This window comes from Lytechinus pictus, chromosome 14 (assembly GCF_037042905.1).
Source record: "Lytechinus pictus isolate F3 Inbred chromosome 14, Lp3.0, whole genome shotgun sequence".
Classification (NCBI taxonomy): Eukaryota; Metazoa; Echinodermata; class Echinoidea; order Temnopleuroida; family Toxopneustidae; genus Lytechinus; species Lytechinus pictus.
Window position 1 is genome coordinate 2,467,534 of NC_087258.1, and position 18,770 is coordinate 2,486,303.

The 18,770-nt window shown below is 37.4% G+C and overlaps 1 protein-coding gene across 2 annotated transcripts; it reads left to right on the plus strand.

The window, feature by feature from the left end:
- The first annotated feature begins 1,186 nt into the window (after positions 1-1,186).
- On the plus strand, positions 1,187-14,479 carry LOC135156643 (neuronal acetylcholine receptor subunit alpha-10-like). 2 transcript variants are annotated; one of them, XR_010295704.1, is made up of 6 exons: positions 1,187-1,321; positions 5,332-5,376; positions 5,873-5,982; positions 7,239-7,786; positions 8,930-11,569; positions 11,608-14,479. XR_010295704.1 is itself a non-coding variant. In XM_064109498.1 (5 exons), the coding sequence occupies exons 1-5, from the start codon at positions 1,187-1,189 to the stop codon at positions 9,583-9,585; spliced, it is 1,494 nt and encodes a 497-aa protein (XP_063965568.1). In that variant the 3' UTR covers positions 9,586-11,659. The 2 variants fall into 2 exon arrangements, 1 of the variants encoding a protein (XP_063965568.1); XM_064109498.1 differs by having other exon boundaries at positions 8,930-11,659.
- The last annotated feature ends 4,291 nt before the right edge of the window (positions 14,480-18,770 follow it).

The following is an 18,770-nucleotide window of genomic DNA, read 5'->3' on the forward strand; positions in this document are numbered from 1 at the left end:
ATCCCTCCCCCATCCCCACCCAGCATGGCAATTACTAATGAATATTTACCATTGTCGTATTAAAGTCGAGGTGAATGTGTTTCCTTAATTCCAAATCAAGTATGTTTTATGATGTGGGTCATGATGACCTTGGATAAAATGGATCAAATTTGATGTGTGAATGTCAAGGATAAATCCCATTTATTTGGACTAAGCTGATCATTCTAAGGTGTTGAATTATTGTTTTAGTGGCCCTATCATGGAGTAGTGTGTGCGCAGCGCTTTGAAATAACCAAAAGGAAAGGTGCCATATCAAATGGCTATTCGATTGGATTACATAGACTCATACAAAACAGGAAGGTTGTAATTAAGTGTCCTTCACATTTCAAACTATGATAATAATAATGAAAATGACTGTTATGAATTTCGATTCTCGTTGTTGTTGTTCTTTCCCCTATATTTCCTTTTTTCTCCGTGTCTTTTTTTACTTTTCTTTGTATATTTCTTTCTCATTTTTCACCCCTTTCTTCCATTCAATTTTTTCATCCTTTTTTTCCATTCCATTTTTCATGTCTCTCTATCTCTTTCTTTCTTTCGTTCTTATTTTTATTTCTTGTATGACATTAAACACTGCTTCACGAAAGTATTACCAAACGAATCTCGTATTTCTAATAAAAGTCTTCGGATAGAAGAATCTCCTTCAATCAGTATTGGTAATTTTTACCGCCTGGTCTTTTGGTATCAAGCGCTATGTTTGCAAATAAAAATTTTATGCTAACACAAGGTGAACTAACTCCGAGCGTTGAACTAATTGAGAAGCTGACGACTACACAACGTTTGTCATCATAACCCATTATTACGTCATACCTTCATTTCTAAAGATTACGATCCGATCCGTGTAAAGTATCGGTTAACGTGATGCGGGGATTTGTTTAACCGGCCTTCGAGAAATGTGCAAATTTGGCAAATGAAATTGGAAAATGTGATGACAAAAAGTAAGGATGCGATAAAACGAAATGATTGAGTATTTGCAATTTGTATGAAATTCTTTGCCAGGATATTAAGTTATCATTTTAACTTGACATTCATTTAATTTTCAAATCTTTCTTTCTTGAAGGAAAGTGATAGACCTATTTGATGTTACACTCATGCATAGTTGATCAATGATTAATAATATGCCTTTTGTTTGATTTTCTTTTATGCAGCGATGTATGGAGGGAACGAGCAGAAGTTGTTCGAAGATTTATTCAAGAATTATAATAAGCTGGTCCGTCCTGTGTGGAACTCATCACACGCCATCAACGTTACACTTACGTTATCCATCAACCAAATCAATAACATGGTAAGAAACAAAAAGATGACGATGATGGGGAGGTTAATGATGGTGATGGTGTTGATGATGAGGTTGGTGATGATGAAATTTATGATGATGATGATGATGGTGGTGGTGGTGGTGGAGGTGATGGTGATGATGATAGTGGAGGTGAGGGTGATGGTGATGATGAGGAGGAGGCGGAGGACAATGGTAATAATAACAAATACCTGTTCTTGCATCTTACAAGTGCTTGAAATTTATTGTTAGGGAAAAGATGAACTCGAATTTCAGGTCAAGAAACACCAACATTCGCATAACAGTAATCCAGCCGGATGGTTAAAATGTAAAATATTATAACACGTACCGCAAACCAGTACGGTTTGATAAATTATAGTAGCTTATATGATAACAGATTTCTTGATGATAAAAATCATTCAGTTAAGACAACAATTATCGTTGATATTCTACAAATGTACGATAACTCTTTAGCTATAGTGGACTTGATAACACCACTCGATCCTGTCCCATCCTCGTCTCACAAGAGTACACTCTATTCCATCAGATACTCTTCCAATGAAACAAATCCTCCCACTTTTGAGCAAATTTGCCGACGTGCGAATAACTGAGATCTAAAAATTGAAGTTTATGAAAAACATATGACCATTCCACGGAAGGGATATTGATAAAATTGCCCGAATTTCCCGCCTTCCGATGTGGAAATACTGGAGTTATTTGTCAGCTCCACTTCTCAAAAATGCAATGGAAGAACTTGATAATATAAAGGGAGACCGTGAAGTAGCTGATTTCGATGAGTGGTATTCATAAATAAAATATGGAAAGATTAAATCGCGTTCTTAATTGTTCCTTTGGGGCATTTTGAAAGAAATGGGTCGCCTTATTGTGTGAATATCGTATATTTTATGTGGAAATAAGATCATTTTAGTTAAAATATATAAATAAAACGTAAAGGAGTTAAGAGGAATTAAAGGACAGTGGGGTGGCAACTGGCAAGGGCATGTGAAAAGACGTTTCCCATACAGTTTCCGAAAATTATGATATGTTTGGTGTTCTAGGACCCGTTTTATAAAGACTAATTACAAAAACAAATTCCCACTTTCTATAACAAGTTTACTATCAGCCAATCAAATTGAATAATTTCAGTAGCTTTAAACTGTTATTGCAAATGTATTACTATTTTACTAAGATCCTCTATACCTCTTCTTACCTTACTCTTCTTCTACTCTCTTATTAATTCTTCCCTTCTTTTACACTAAGCCATTGACACTCTAATACTCACCTATATTAAGCTATGCACTGACTCCCTATATCTTCCAGGTACGCCACAATCTTCATGTATCTAAGGTAGATGCACTTTTTTGTTATGACGTCATTGAGTAACCGACTCCGTCTGAACGCCCGTTTTTGAGGGCGGACTATGCATCAAACGAGTTTCACTAAAACTGCAAGGCTTTGGCGATGGGATATTGTAGTAGAAGCTTTGAGAGATTTCTTTTTTTTTTGGTGGCAGGTGCATGAACGATTTGATAATGTCGTGTGAGGAGATCATCGGGGGCGAATTATGGAAGGACGAGTTTTTACAAGATTATGGACGAGGATGATTATTAACATCCATTTTGCGCTCGTCCTCAACAATCCCCCCCCCCCTCCCCTCAACACAAAAGCTCTTCCACACGCACCCCCATTCACCCACCCACAAACTGCACATGCCCTCTCGATTCCTCTCTATCCGATTCTGCGTTAATTAATCAAGCATTACACTCCCTTTTCGCCTCCTTATTATCGATGGAAAGTGTTCATGGACAATATTATTATAGCAAACAGAACCAATATCAAAACTTTTTTGTTTCAAAAGCCGATTTTAATAAGGAGCATTAGGAGTAGAGCATATAGAGGAAATGAAACATGGAAGTAAGCAAATCATGCAATCAAGCAACCCTATAAAAGAATGTAAATATTTTTTTAAGTTTAAAATTGAACAGGATTCATTCATGGACACCACGATTGAAACAAAACATGATAATTTCTTCCAAAGTGGCTACAATGGCCCTGGAAAAGTGTAAAATAAGCTCTTGGGTTCGATTCAAAACGTAAATTTGAAACAAAACCTATGCACTGATTTGTTTTTCTTCTTCTTCTTCTTGGTTCATGGGAGAGAAGACATCACCATGCGGCATTATTCAACACGTCTGTGATACTATATCAGGAGAGCCGGAGACAGAATCAAATAAAAGCAAGAATAAAAGAAAGAAAGTCGCAGCGAAAAGGAAACTAATTCCACAGACAAACAGGGCCTTTCGAAAACACACGCTCGGTATAAAATGCTCGGGTGTGGATTGACGCTCGCTCGCGAGAGAGAGGCCGAATCGACTAGCGATGAGAGCGGGGATACACTAATGACGTCATAACATTATTAGTGTCATCCAATTGTGGGTTAAGTTTTTATCTATTAGTGATTCCACACTTAGCGCTAATAAACCAATAGCCCCCCCCCCCCCATCTTTATCTATTTACTCACATCTTCATTGACAGGTGACGATTAGTGTATTCATTAGTATCATTGCTATAGTATTGTGCCATCGTAAATTATGGTTTATTGACTTGATCGAAGCATTTTGTTTTAACGCCTTTCCTTTGATTTTCACTGAAAATGACGCACCAAGTTAATTAGATTCAATGATTTCAGTAGCTACAAAAAATTAAGTCACTCTTCGATTTACTCATCAAGAGATTCTAATTTTACATTTTGGTATAGTGTGACACGGGTGATTTTTAGATGAGGTTTATCGAAAAAATGTCATGCCCGTATTTTAGAATGTTCATAACCGTCGCTGCCCCCCCCCCCCCACCAACTTATTCATTACAGCGCCAAGAATTCTATATTCTAAAGAATATAGTGTAATATAATCTTACATTACTGCAACATCTATTGCTGTTCCTTTATTTATCTAAGGGGTAAATGGGATAGAAATACAATTCAAGATAGGTGTCGACTTTCCCCGAATGTTGTTCAGCTTACAAGACAACTTTGTTTGAAAGCGCGGCTAATGGAACCTTCAGGCGTACAAATATCGAAGAAAAAACAAGAAATCTGATGACACTAGTTCATCACATAACCTAAAAAAGAAAAGAAAAGTTTCACTTAGTGTATTATGAAATGACAGTGATACTAATAGTAAAGTCACATCAAATAAACCGACTCCTATCCGACCGATAATATGTCATTGGAAATAACGTGGTAGCTTGGGTTGATTCGGTGCAGTATCGCATATCTGACTGAAGCATGATATTTTTCTCTCCTTCACGACTCGGAGTCGGTTTTCAACCGTCCAACCGATAACCGAGATAACTGGTATCGTACATGTAGTATGTAATGTTAGATCAATTTGATGTTAGTTTTCGGTGTAATCCTCCACCAGACTTAGTGAGACTCTGGTACTCCTGAACGATATGAGGTCATCAACTTGGTTGATCATGGTTCAAGTCCCCTTATAGCGCTTATAGTCAGTGGAGAAGATAAGCCTTCCAATCGTGATATCCTCCTGCATGTGATCAGTAGTTATGTTGTCATGGTTGTATGTATTATCTTTTATGTAAATGTGTTTACGTAACTTTCCATAGAACAATTTTATGAATAAATGTATTTTCCGTTTTAAGAATAATGATAATAATGCTTATTACTTATATGGCCCAACGTGCTTACAATGAAAATACTTAAGATAAATTATATTTATAATTATTTTTCCAATCATTCATCCGATACGCCCGCCTCCTCTCTCTCCCCCCTCTCTCGACCATCTGTATTGCTCTCACTCTGTATGTCTGTCTGTCTCTCTCCCTCTCCCTCCCCCTTTCTCTGTCTCTCCATCTCTCTCTCCCTCTCTTTTGAATGTCCCCCTCTATCTCTCAGGACCATGTAACACTTACTGGACGAACGCTTGAATATAATTTAAACGCATGCATGAATTAATTTTTTTTTCTCTCTCTCTCTTCATTATTTTCTCTTCCCATTTTTACAGGATGAAAGGAACCAAGTTTTGACGTTAAACGTATGGATAGAACAGGTACGAAATAACAAATACAATTCATCACAGGAAAAAATATTCATGATTTTAGTGTATACAATATACATGTACACTACATTTGATGTGACGCAACGTTCTTCACGTGCTACTACGTTTTCTTAGTTAAAATTGATGAAGATAATAAATTATGATGATAAATCTGCTCGAAGTTTGATACAGGTCTTGATTTTTTTTATAATGCATGTTACTTAATGTTTCAATTTATTCATTTATTTATTTATTTATTTTTATTCATATATATATTTTTTTTAGGGGGGCTTACTTCAAATTAGGGAATGATCATGTCCGGCCATGGAATTGCGCTACCCGACTATTGGTGAAAACACCCCACTTTTGTTTTATGCACGCTTTGGTAAATAACGGGGCTGTTTTCACGAACGGTCTGGTATAAAGAGGTCTAACGCGATCATTACATGATTTTAAGTAAGCCTATCTTGAATAAAATGAAACATTATATCTCCACTTATCATATCAGCATTGGGACGACCAGAAGCTCGTTTGGGATCCAGAAGCTTATGAGGGAATTGAAATCTTGCGTATCCCAGCCACAGAGATCTGGATACCAGACGTCACCCTCTACGACAAGTAAGTTATAACTTTCCGTTGCCATGGAATTCTAGCTATTACTTTGCCAAGGAGATCTGTGGCGAGTAAGTTATAACTTTTAATTGCCATAGAGATTTGCATGTGTGTGATGTGCATGAGGAATCATCGAGTCCTGCATGTCCATCCAACTTGAGCGCGAAGCGCATCACATTGTCCCTATAAGTATGAATTTTGGGTTTCACAACCTACACGCTATCACCCGTATTCTGAAGTCGGGGTTAAAATAAAATCTCTGGTCTACACTAAGTTGTGGTTTATGAATAGCTAATTATGGCAGAAACCTCAAACGGTGCAGATTCAATGTATAGGCTCATTTTTCTCTAAATTCATCCTTAACTGACTTGGAAGGGTGAATAAGATAGAACTTTGTCTTCACTACTCATGAATTGTAGGAGAGCACAGTACATATAGAGACGTAAACATTTTAATGTAAGCAAAATTTTGATATTTTCGGCTTCCCATTATATAAGCACGTACAGAGTTAGACCATGGTCTAAATCAACCCCCACTTCAGAATATGGGCCAATGACGCGAAATCTTTTCCCCTTAACGCTGAATAGTAATAATGAATAAAAATATATTAGCGTGTTTGTTTAGAATCAAGAAAGAGCGTGGCAAAAAAGGCCTTGTGGAGTGGTGTGGCAAGCCAGACCGCAACCCACAGCCATTGGTAATCGGCACTAAACATCCTACAGAGGGTCCCGATTATGTCATAGAGGCAAGAACATCCACTCATTCTCGCTGATCATGTTGACGCTGTTAAGCAATTTTGTAAAAGTTGTCAGCACCGGTCAACACATTTTTATTATCCGACAGGAACGATATTAACAGTCAGATACCCGTGTTTCTCGGCCAATCAAACCCAAGAAAAAAATATCAGATCTGACATTGACTTACTTATTAGACGACAAATGTTAATGAAACGCTGATCCCTGGGCTATTATATAACTATATCGGTTCCGAGCCCCTCTTTCTTCCATCACCCATGCCAATTGATCGTCCAATCATAACAGGGACCTCGGGGAAGAACAGATGGGCTATATTAATAGCCCATCTGAAACGAGTCATCCCTACGATATGTATAAGTTTTATATGTTGTATTATATTCATTATTTATGTTATGATTCTGTTATACTAATTTGATCTTACAATGTATATTTTGTTTATATTTTTATATTTTTATCGTGAATAAACCAAACCAAACCAAACTGCATATTTTATCTTTTCTGACATAGCGCTGATTCGAACGACTACGTGGCCCACAGTCGGCAGTCAAACGCTCTCGTCAACCATGGCGGCACGGTGGATCTTTGGTCCAAGCCTGCCTTGGTCAAGAGCACCTGCAAGATTGGCGTCAAATTCTTCCCATTTGACGAGCAGATGTGCAGCATGAAGTTTGGCTCTTGGACCTACAACAGCTTCCAGATGAGTCTTGACAAGCACAAGCCCGAACCCGATCTTTCAACTTTCGTCAACAACGAGCAATGGGACCTCAAATTCGCCGTCTCGCGGCGCCACAACGTCAAATACAAATGCTGTCCTGAACGTTATCACGACGTCACCTTTTATATCGGGATGAGGCGGAAACCACTGTACTACATCTACAACCTAATCATGCCTTGTATTCTGTTATCGTCGCTGTCAATGTTGGGTTTCTTTATGCCTTATGACGTGGGTGTGGTCAAGGTGTCCCTTAGCGTAACACTCATCTTATCCTTGACTGTCTTCTTGCTACTGGTTGCCGAGATGATGCCAAGAACATCAGATGAAGTTCCTTTAATTGGTAAGAATTAGCCATACTGGCGATGTTTCGCAAAGATTGATGTAGGCCTAGTGGGTTATTGTGAGAAACATGCCAAGAATTACAAATCTATTTGGATTCCTTGATTGCTTTATAGTTTTAGGGAGTGTAAACACATTTGCTGCTGCTAATGTTAATTGCAACAAGAATTTGCAATTTATTGATTGCAAGGATTTTCTCGCAACATCCTCCTTAAGAAATATCATTGATGGAGCAGTCACGCTTCAATGTTTGCGAAATATCCCCAGGTATCGAGTATTGGCCTGTGAGTCCTACCCCTTGTCAGGGCGTTGCTAGTGGTACTGAAAATCAATGCTAGCTTATTTATTTAACTCGAGTTTACCGAGTATTGTTAATAAGGGATCGTCAACGATAATGAATTACATGCTGTGTTTCATGAAGATTTAAGTCATTACTTAAATACATCCTTAAGGACAATGACAACAGCAATGAAATCACGGTCTTTATCACTTACCATAAAATGGCTGTCAATATAATTATCACTGTCAGTGTGAAATATCGATGTCAATGTGATGGTGTGTGATATATCGTATGCAACTGGGAATTTAAGTTGTATTTACTTTCACTCTTTGTGAACATTCTGAATAGTAACAAAAAATAATCATGAACATTACGACTATAGAGCCATTATCGAAGGTTGCAATGTTTCATGATACTTTTTGTAAGGAAATCAAGACATGTCTGCGCCAAGACATCTGTGCAAGGTAACAGTATCTGTAATGGCGGTCAAAGATATCACAAAGATATCTCTCGTACGATTTGCAGTTAAATCGCAAAAGGACGTTGTTTAATTAGAAGGAATGTCGTGACGATTCCTTCAACCGATCTTGGATGCGTTAATTTCTGGAAGACTTTAAACTCTGGTTGTCATTATGGTAACTACTATGAAAACTTTGTTTGTGATTAGGTGGTTAATCATGTTACCATGGTTGCTGCCAAAATGACAAACTTAACCATGAATGCAATAACTGTTTATAAACCGGTACCCAGATTGAAAGTTTACTCGACATCCTGACAGACTATTGTCAGGGGTGGAAAAAATCGAAAAGGCTATTCGTTTTTTTTCATGGTTTCATTCTCACTCATTCTCATTTTTGTTCACAGGACAATATTACGCAGCGACCATGTTCCTCATATCCCTGTCTACCGCCATGAATGTATTTGTGTTGAACGTGAACGAGCGAGGAAAGATCGAAGGACAGGACGTGCCGCGATGGCTTCGCATCCTTGCTCTCGATTACTTCGCCAAGGTTCTATGCGTGCAGTCATGTGGTTCCGGGTCGCGGCGAACAGGACGCGACAGTTCCGACTATAGACAGTATGGTGGTCATTACACCACGCACAACTTTCAAAATGGCAGCCATCAGCGAACAGATACGGGGCATGCCACTTTAAATCAATACAACCAAACACCGAGCCGGAACAGCATGCATGTTCGCTTCGGCACGGCGACGACGCCTGGCAACGAGTCAGATATGCTTCTCGAGGACAGGGACGTCGGTGGCGGGATGGGGGAACTGGAGTCCATGCAGGACCGGCGCCTGGGAAGACTGGAACGAAGCGTCACCGATATCTTTAAACATATGAAAAACCTGCAGAAGAAGCGGGAGAGACAAAACCAATTGAAATCAGATTGGGGAAAGGTAGCACAGGTACTGGACAGGGTATTACTTGTTGTCTTCGTACTCTGTACAGCAGCAACGGCCCTCGTGTTGCTTCTAAGGCGAACACCGGGAGTTGAACCACCGCCAGAGGAATAGACCCAGAGAAAGAAATTACTCCAAAACTGATTTGAATAGTGTTTATATTGATATGAATGAGGAGAACATAAATTATTATTGTAATACCTTGTTGACGCTGGTGAAAGCAGATGTGATGTTCAAGATATTGGTACAATGCCAGTGTTATCCGCAGCAATGATCGCTCCGCAGTTATGAGTTTTTGCAACTGCAACGGGGACAGATTCAAGAACACAGTAAATGTATTAAAAATGTCCGTCGAATGACAACAGCTGGGTGGACTTTGTCGAAAACTTATGAACCGGAACAGCAGTTTCGTCCTAAGTTTCTGAGCTGACGAATAATTGCAAATATGTTGTTTGTCCAGAGTCCAGGACGAAACTGCCGTTTTAATTCATCGATTTTCCACAAACACTTTTTGGTTTTGTATTGTCTTTATCTGCATTTGACAATACATTTTCTTCGTTCTTGAAGGCGTCGTGGAAGTCAAAACTCCCTAATACAGCACATTAGCTCAGCAGCAGCTGCTTGGTGTAAACTGCTTCCAGCTGTCGTGATGATGAGCAGAAATTATGACGTCATGGAGCTCCAAAATATCGTCTTTACTATTGGCAATTGTTGTTATGCAGTTTTAAATGTGACGACGCGATAAAACTTTGTGACTCACGAGATATTTTTGATGCAATGACTAAAGGGTAACTACAGTATTGCAACTCAAATAATATATTTTCTTGGATTTTTTTTATCTTATGTTGTTGTGATGAGTTTTATTAAAGCCTGGTTTTCAAGGGACTTACGACTTTTTGCGAAGGTTTGGCATCGAAGCGAATGAAAAAAACTAAATAATGAGAAGGTCAAACTTTAATTGAGTAGTGGAGTGTCATGCGGAAAAAGGCGCCAAACTTGCGCAAAATTTGAGTTTAAATGTCTTCGGAAGGTTCGCATGACATTCTCCGGAGTCGTTTTTCTTTCGCAAGTAGTTGTAAAAATCCCAATGAAAACCAGGCTTTAGTTGTTATTCCTTTGTATTATGTAGTTTGATGAGCTATTCGTAAACTTGTTAAAAGGTAATGTACCTTCGGGCACAATCGATATTTAAGCATGGTCTTGTAGACTCACCTTTTGATCTTATGGCAATGGGTGGGACATTCGAATGTAAAATGTGAATAGCAATATCTAATTGTAGTGAATAACATTTTAAAATGGTGCCAAAAATAATTTTAAAAAAATCAATGCACATTTAGGCTATGTTATATGCTCAAGATTCTGCAAAATTGATTATCATAACTCCATTACAAAAGGGCATCATGAGAGAATAAAGACTACTGTAACAGGCCTTTTACCGGGAAGAGGGACGAGGCAATTAATGCTTACCATGGGCCATTTGGGGTGCACGCACACTGCATATCAATATTCACAACTATATTAACTATTCACGGTCCCCAAGAGATGATGCATGTGGATCCCCTTTTTTAAAGAGTTGTAGCCTCATTTACTGATATTTGTTGTTGTTCTTTTCAGTTAATATTGTTTGACATAAAAATCGATATAAGAATAAACACAGCGTGTGGATAAAACTTTGAGCATGTAACAGGTGTAAGGGAGGCCTGGGAGAGGTATGTTGAAGGCATTGTTACGGGTATTTCTTATTTCATCCAACCTCCCTCCCTGTCCTTCCTTTCTTTAATTCATACATACTTTATGAGTTTCCGATTGAATTCATTTCGACAACGAGGATCGGTAATAGCAGCATCGAATGAGAATAACATTCAGGGGCCGCGGAATGGTTTTCAAAGTGGGGGGCTGAGCCAAAAGTGGGGAGGCTGACCATGCAAAAAATCACAATCATATGGTAATTGTTACGTTTTTGTACACGGATTTTGAAAAAAAAGTGGGGGGCTGAAGCCCCCCCCCCCCCCCGCTTCCGCGGCCCCTGACATTGAAGTGGGGTCATATCAAACCTGAATATAAAAAATGGATTATGTTATGGATTATAACAATATTGGTGCATTTAGAATAAATGCATCATTTCGGGAGTATTAGTATCAAAAATATTTTTTTCTGCAGTTCTTCCTACCCACCCCAACCCGCCCCCCCCCCCAAAAAAAAAACAATCATCGTCAACCACTGCCACCAGTGTAATCATTTCCTTTATTACTGTTAATACTTGTACTTATTCATTCCTCTTCCTCTTTAGCTTCCAATACTCTTCGTCCCCCTCTTTTTCCTCATCATCTTTTTTTCTTCTTCAATCTTTTTCTCCGTTGTTCGTCTTTTTCCTCTCACCTTCTCCTCTTTTCCTATCCACGACTGACGAGGCACGCAGTCGCCATCATTCTCCTCACCATTATCATTAACGCCATCATCATCCCCACAATCATAATCCTCATCACCTTGAATGCCAAGCATCATCATGATCGTCATCACCAACGTCCTCATCATCATTGTCGTGATCATTATCATTTGGTCTCTTTCCTCTTTATTCATGTGTGCCTCTGCTCATTCGGATCATACTTTCACTAAATTCTCTCGTCTCCGTTGCCATAGAAACTGTTCATTCCTTATGTGGTATCTCTGGTTCTAATGGCATCGCCCATATATTTAATTCCGCACATTGGATAAAAGTTATATACGTCACCCTTTTGAAGTGTAACTTCATTTGCTGGTTCCTATTAGTCAATTTCAGAGATGAATTACTTTGAATCGGTTTAAATATTGCTGTCTATTCATTCATAACTTACAATAGGATGAATCGCAATAGGGGAGGGGATATGGAAACTTATGGTTAGCGTGCATTGATTCATGTTTTACAATCAGTGACAGTATAACATTTAACGATGTGAAAATTAAACAAAGAATATATGTATCTTACAAAGTACTGTCAATCATTCAGACAATATGATATAAATCTTTCTTTTTTTTCTTAGCGACTTAGGTAAGAAGTGTCTAAATCGCCGTCAATTCTTGGAAATGTTCCCAGAAAATAACCTTTTCTTAACTCGTTTGTATATTTCTTGGAATCATAATATCGCAATGAATGGTGTGGATCGTCAATTGCGTGTAATTGAAACGTTCTTGTCCGTACGTTATTATTATTACCAGACTTGCAGGCACGGCGTATACCTAGAGATAATTAAGCAAATCAGTTATACCGGTTTAGTATGTTTGTAGAATTACCTTAGAATTACATTCCAGTTGCATGACTTGTAGATACTATCCAAAGACCTTGACTTGACCAATGAAAACCTATTGATATTTGCCCATGGGCACTGTCACAGGAGGGGCAGAGGCGAAAACTCCTATGGGTTTTTTTTTTTCAAGTAGCAAGTAAAACAAAAAAAAGGGAGAAAAAAGACAGTGGGACAGAAAGTAAGAAATGTTGGTCCTTTATATTATAAATCTTTGACAAAATAAACTTTCGATGATGATGTTTCGCTTTTGCTTTTGTGAGGAGGGTTTTGGTGCAAAATCGAAAACTAATTCTTACCATGTTTTTATGTTAAATGAATGTTATGTTTGTATTGCAATTTTTTCGAGGATTTACGAACGTTCTGTATATAAAGACGGGTTCGTAATCAATTTCCTCTAGTACCAAGGTTTCCCTCCCAACTTATCAGGTGGTCTAATACCAGCTGTGCTGATATGCTTTTGACTAATGGTCTACTATAGTATTTTACAATTTTCGACTATTCGGCCTCTGACCATTTCTTCATCACATCGGAGCGTTGCAAGATACTTACCTTCAATATCAAATCAAGCGTAGGTAGTAGAAAAACGCAAGCGCACAACCTAGGATTAAATGCAAATTTGTAGTTGATATGCGCTAAATTGCAACTTTACTTTCGTGCAAAGTCGCATTACGCTTTGAATTTGAGTCTTACGCCCCCCCCCCCCCCACGATAAGTGAACATCCATGATTTTAAAAAAACCTAGCTAATCATGTTTTAGTCTGCGAAACTTATCTAGTCTACTTATCAGTCCGCCTATCAGAGGTCAGAAAGTATTTTCTATATGTTTCTCGTTTGGTCAAGATGATGATGATAATGGTGGTAGTGGTTATGGTGGTGGTGGTGATTATAATGATGATGGTTGTGGTGGCAGCGGTGATTATGATAATGATGATGGTTGTGGTGGTGGCGACGGCGGAGATGCTGCTGCTGCTGATGATAGTAATAAGTGAGGTTATGGTGGTGAATTTGGCGATAAAGGAACATGTTGAGTAATAATTTTGCTGGAAGTGATGGTGGTGGTAGTTGATGATGACTGAACTGGTATTGTTAATATCCATTGAACTCCTTTCTTCCGGGTGGGAAAAAACCAAAATATTTTGTGACCTCTGGTAATGACAAAATTATGTAACTATTTTATTTCTCTAAGAATTGTGGGTGCATTTTTTTAGCGAGTTGTACGTTTAGATAACTTAAAATATATATATATATATATATATATACTGCAAAGGTGCCATGGAAATCGCAATGAAAGAATTGGCGTTCTAAAGAAGAAGCAAACTCCAATACCACTCAGAGTATTCAACACTCCAATATTAATATCATTATTGTTAATCATAGTATTCATACTCTGATTAAGAGCAATAGTTTAGGAAAAACTGCCTCTCGCTTTGCTAGAAGGGCTTTTGTTATTCTCAAGGTCAATATTTAAATATTTGATTTAAAAGAAAATTAGACCATGTACTTTCTTGAATGTGTGTTTATCAATGAAGAATGTACCTTTTGAATTAGCATACCAACCCATGATATAGTATTACCCATGGAAAAACAATATTATTCATGAAAAAATGATATAATGTGAATGCGAGAATGTGATATTGATATTGTTATTTTGTCGCAACAAACACCATTGTATGCCATGCTTTCTTCCATGATGAATATCGATGTTAATAAAATTTGATATTGTGAAAGAATATGAAAAGGTGTTTTTCTTTTCATTTATTCATCAATTCACATTAAGAGCTAAGGTATTGTGCAGCTATCGCTTTCGTGAGTGTTAAAACGCCCACATATGTAATTTCACCAACAAATGTTTGAATCACCCACAAATGTAATAAATTTGAAGGGATATTTTGTACAATTTGTTCAAAACTATAACCCTGTAATTAAGCATGGGAATAGCTGACCGTCTTTACTCCAGATTAGGGGCCCGTAACACAAAACTTAGCAATGATCATAGAACATTTTTCTACAATCAATTCCATTGACTACAATGTACAATCAATCATGAAAATCAACCTTTGTGTTAAGGGACCCAGGTCATTAAAAAGATGATATTGTCCAAACTAAAACCCCATAATTCATTTCATGTAAAATAACATATAAATCAAGCACAGTCTCTCCCTGAGACCCAATTATTTAAAAATAAACAGAATAAAACCCTCGAAATCAAATCTGAGACCACCAAATAAAGGCCATGTAATAAAGAAAATTTTTAGAGCATTGTCTTTACTCCAGACCCAGTCATTTAACAAATTGTAAAAATCTTTAAAACTGTAAGACTCTATCACCTGTAACAAGTAATAAGTCTTTCTTCCAGACCTGGTTTCTTCAAAATTGAAAAATAAAATGCATTCTCCCTTTGATACAAAATGCAATTGAAAAATGTACATTACCATAAACAAAAGCAGGAAATAAAGTCGTTTGAAAGGAAAAAAAACAATGCATACTTTTGTGAACTATTATGATTTATTGCCAAAAAAAATCGACAAACATAAGAAGTTTTTAGAGAGAAAAAACATGGATCCTGTTTGTGTTTGTTTGATTTCTCAGTTAATAAGCTGCAAAGTGTTTCAAAGTCAGCCATCACATATCTTGTGCCAATATGAGAAAATACATTTAATAAAGCCTACGTCACTCAATTTCATAAATACATATTATATACAAATTGAAATATATTCTTTAATATCATACATAACATTAATTTTCAAGGCAAGAATGCTATCATGAATATACTTACATACTGATATAATAAGATCAAACGACATATTTAATGGTTTAGTTCTGTTTTTAACTAACTAACGTTGAACTTCCTCAAATCAGTTTAAGTTGCTTATAGTGTCCTATGTACAGTCAATGCCTATTTTATGTTTACAATGTTGGTATTTTTTTATCTATCCTATTTACACTTTGAAGTTGATTCAGTATCCAAAAAGATAACAATTATAAAACTAATGATATACTCATTTGTTTCTATTTCTGTGTATGGCAACATCCGTAGGAACTCAACAGGGTTTTGCTGGCAAATGCCAAGCTGGTATATAAACCAATTACCTAGGAAACATTTTACATCTAGGTTAATCAGTCATAGTGGCTGACCTTATAAACAACAGATATTACGATTGGCCTTTTTATCAAAAGGGAGACAATGGCAGAGTGAGGATTCAAACTCACACCCTTACGATTATGAGTCCAATCATATGCTCTAACCACACAGCCCATCATTCCATCATTTGAAATGTACAACATGAAATGTACCGATAAAAACTACAAATCAAAATGCAATAACCAGGAGGGTTCATAAAGAGTTAAGTGTGACTTATGGGGCATTGCAAGAAACTTGCGATCAATTGCAAGTCTATTTTCGCTCCTGAAATCAAGCATGTGCCGTGCAATTAATTGCAAATTTGCGATTGATTGCCAATCTGCTCCATGAAACAAGGAGTGTAATCTGATTTGCTATAGCTAAAAGTGATCAATCAATTGTAAAATTGCAACAGAATATTTGTGATTGATTGCAAATATTTTCTAGCAACACCCCTTTAGAGTCGCACTTAAATGTCATGAATGCCGACGTGTACACGATATGAAACACGCAATCTTATTGATCAATACGCAGTAGTGCGCGTCCTCATGGCATGATCTGACCAATGCGGCCATGCCTTTTATACCGCACACAGCTAGGCATTTAAGTGCGACTCTAAGTCATATGAAACACCCCCCTGGACATTCTTTGGGAAACACCCCCTGGACCGACAGATAAAATTACACATACATGTACAGTATTTCTTATTCTTATAAGAATGCAAGGTGTTACTTTCACGTTTGTGAACTTCAACAGTGATAATATTCACATAATTAATGTGATTAAAGGCCTATCGCTCATACAAAAACAAATATTTAAACAACAACGCAACTAGAAATGGATTACTTTTCATAACAAGATGACTACAATAGAGATGACCTGAAGAGTGTTTCACAAAGAGTTAAGTATGACTTAAAGTCATGTTTAGTGCTGATGCGCACATGATACATGAAACGCAATCTTATAGATTTATACACAATAGAGCTCGTCCTCTTAGCAACATTTGGCCAATAAGGTGATGCCTTTTATACTGCACGGAAATGGAAATTCGAGTGCAACTCTAATTCAAACTTTAATCTTTGTGAAACTCCCCCCTGCTTTTATAAAAGATGAGGCACAGAGTTTGTATAGATTCCTTTATATTCCTTAGGTTCCTTACTGAATGCTTGTGAAACAGGGCCCCTGAATGCTTTTGAAACAGAGACTTTAACTGATTTTAATCAAACTCAATCAATATGTGGTTGACCATATTGTGTAGTTAAGAGATGAAATTTTTTCATCAATCACAATTTGAGATTGAAAGCAATTCATTGCAAGGCTTTGTAAAATGGGCCGTGATCTCTTTTTACTTGCTTGTACAACAAACTTTATTCAAACCTCTTGGATGAAAACTAACTAAAACAGGCAAAATCCTCCTGATCTGCCACCCCCACTCTCACTATCTCCACCAGCAGGAGTCTGCGAGGGGGATGAACTGCCAAAATTAAAACTGAATCCCATGGACTCTGGCTCTTGCCTGGTCTGGTTTGGTTGGGTAGATGACGGGGAATCCCCAAACATGGACATGGCTCCAGCATCTTGGTTGGTGTTCGATGTAGCAGGTGTGTTTGCTCCTAGTTGGGATGAGGAAGTGAGGGAGAATAAGTGGGGGTTATTCAGGGGATGGGAACAGCAAGATGTAAAAAGACCTCTGGACAAAATAAACATAATGAAACTTAATAAATAAATTATAAATCAAATAAATATTCTTTACAAAAGTAACAATAATGATTATAATTTTAATAGCACACTATTTAGAAGTTCAATGTGCTGCAGAGCAAATTTGAGACAAAAACTTCATTACAGCTTAGAAATGAAACAATGAATACACAATCCATTTCTGTTAAAAAGCTCAGGTTGCTTCTGAAGATGGTCACTACATCTAGGCTTTCAAACTCTGAAAGTGATTTCCATAGTGTGGCCCTAGCCTGCATGAGCAAAAACAGCCTACTCTCTCACAATTTCTTTGAAACTGAAACTCATAATCTATTAGCAGAACGGATCTTGAGGTTTGTAAGGGTTAGTAATTATGTATCAAAGACTTGCTGTAACTAGAAGAATTCAGTTCCATTGACGTTATAAAGACCAAAAGTAGAATTTTTGATACTATGCATTTCTTCATGGCAACCAGCGAGGACAAAAATATAGGCAACAAATCCATCATCATAATGTATTAAAAGTAGTGGAACGCAGAAATAATAAATTGTTCTTGTAATTGAATTTTCTTAATTATCCACATGGAAAATATACATGCAGTATAATTGAAGTACAATCCTGACAGAGAGGGCAGCATTCAAATTGCATGCTGGCCTCTAACAGGTGAAAACTGTTTAAGGCTTGGGTAATTAAGGAGCTGACAAGTGTTTGTAGCTCCATGCCTGTACAATACTGACAAAGTTCACATCACTGATGAACTTTAACCTCCCTAATCACAAACACATCTGCAGTATGTGGGCTAAATATCATATAGAAATGCATCTATTTCAGGCATCTATCAAAATGAAATCAAAATCCTCTGAGATGGAACATAACTTACCTCCTTCAAACATATCCCCAAGACTCTGTGAAGTTTGCTGGTCCGTAAATTTACTACTCTGCAATATAAGCAAGAAGATTTTAAAAAGAAAAAAACATAGTCTGGTTGTTTCTTTTGGAAACAAAATAGTACTAGTAGTATTTAATGGAGAAATGTGAGAATGAATGCTAGGGACAACTAGACCCATCTCTTACTCCCTCTCTCCTTTCCTTTTGGACATTTTACTTGGTAAATTGCCAGTTTTCAGTTTACTTTCTCTGTCTCCCTCTTTTTGTTTGGTATTTTAAACTACTCAGAGGTGGGGATAATAATAATAATA

What these genes read in the sequence shown, in the direction of transcription:
- LOC135156643 (XM_064109498.1), top strand. Translation starts at nt 1,187, where the DNA reads ATGTATGGAGGGAACGAGCAGAAGTTGTTCGAAGATTTATTCAAGAAT. An exon ending in GACGTCACCCTCTACGACAA is followed by an intron (nt 5,983 to 7,238) that starts GTAAGTTATAAC and finishes TTTCTGACATAG; the next exon opens with CGCTGATTCGAACGACTACG. An exon ending in AGATGAAGTTCCTTTAATTG is followed by an intron (nt 7,787 to 8,929) that starts GTAAGAATTAGC and finishes TTTTGTTCACAG; the next exon opens with GACAATATTACGCAGCGACC.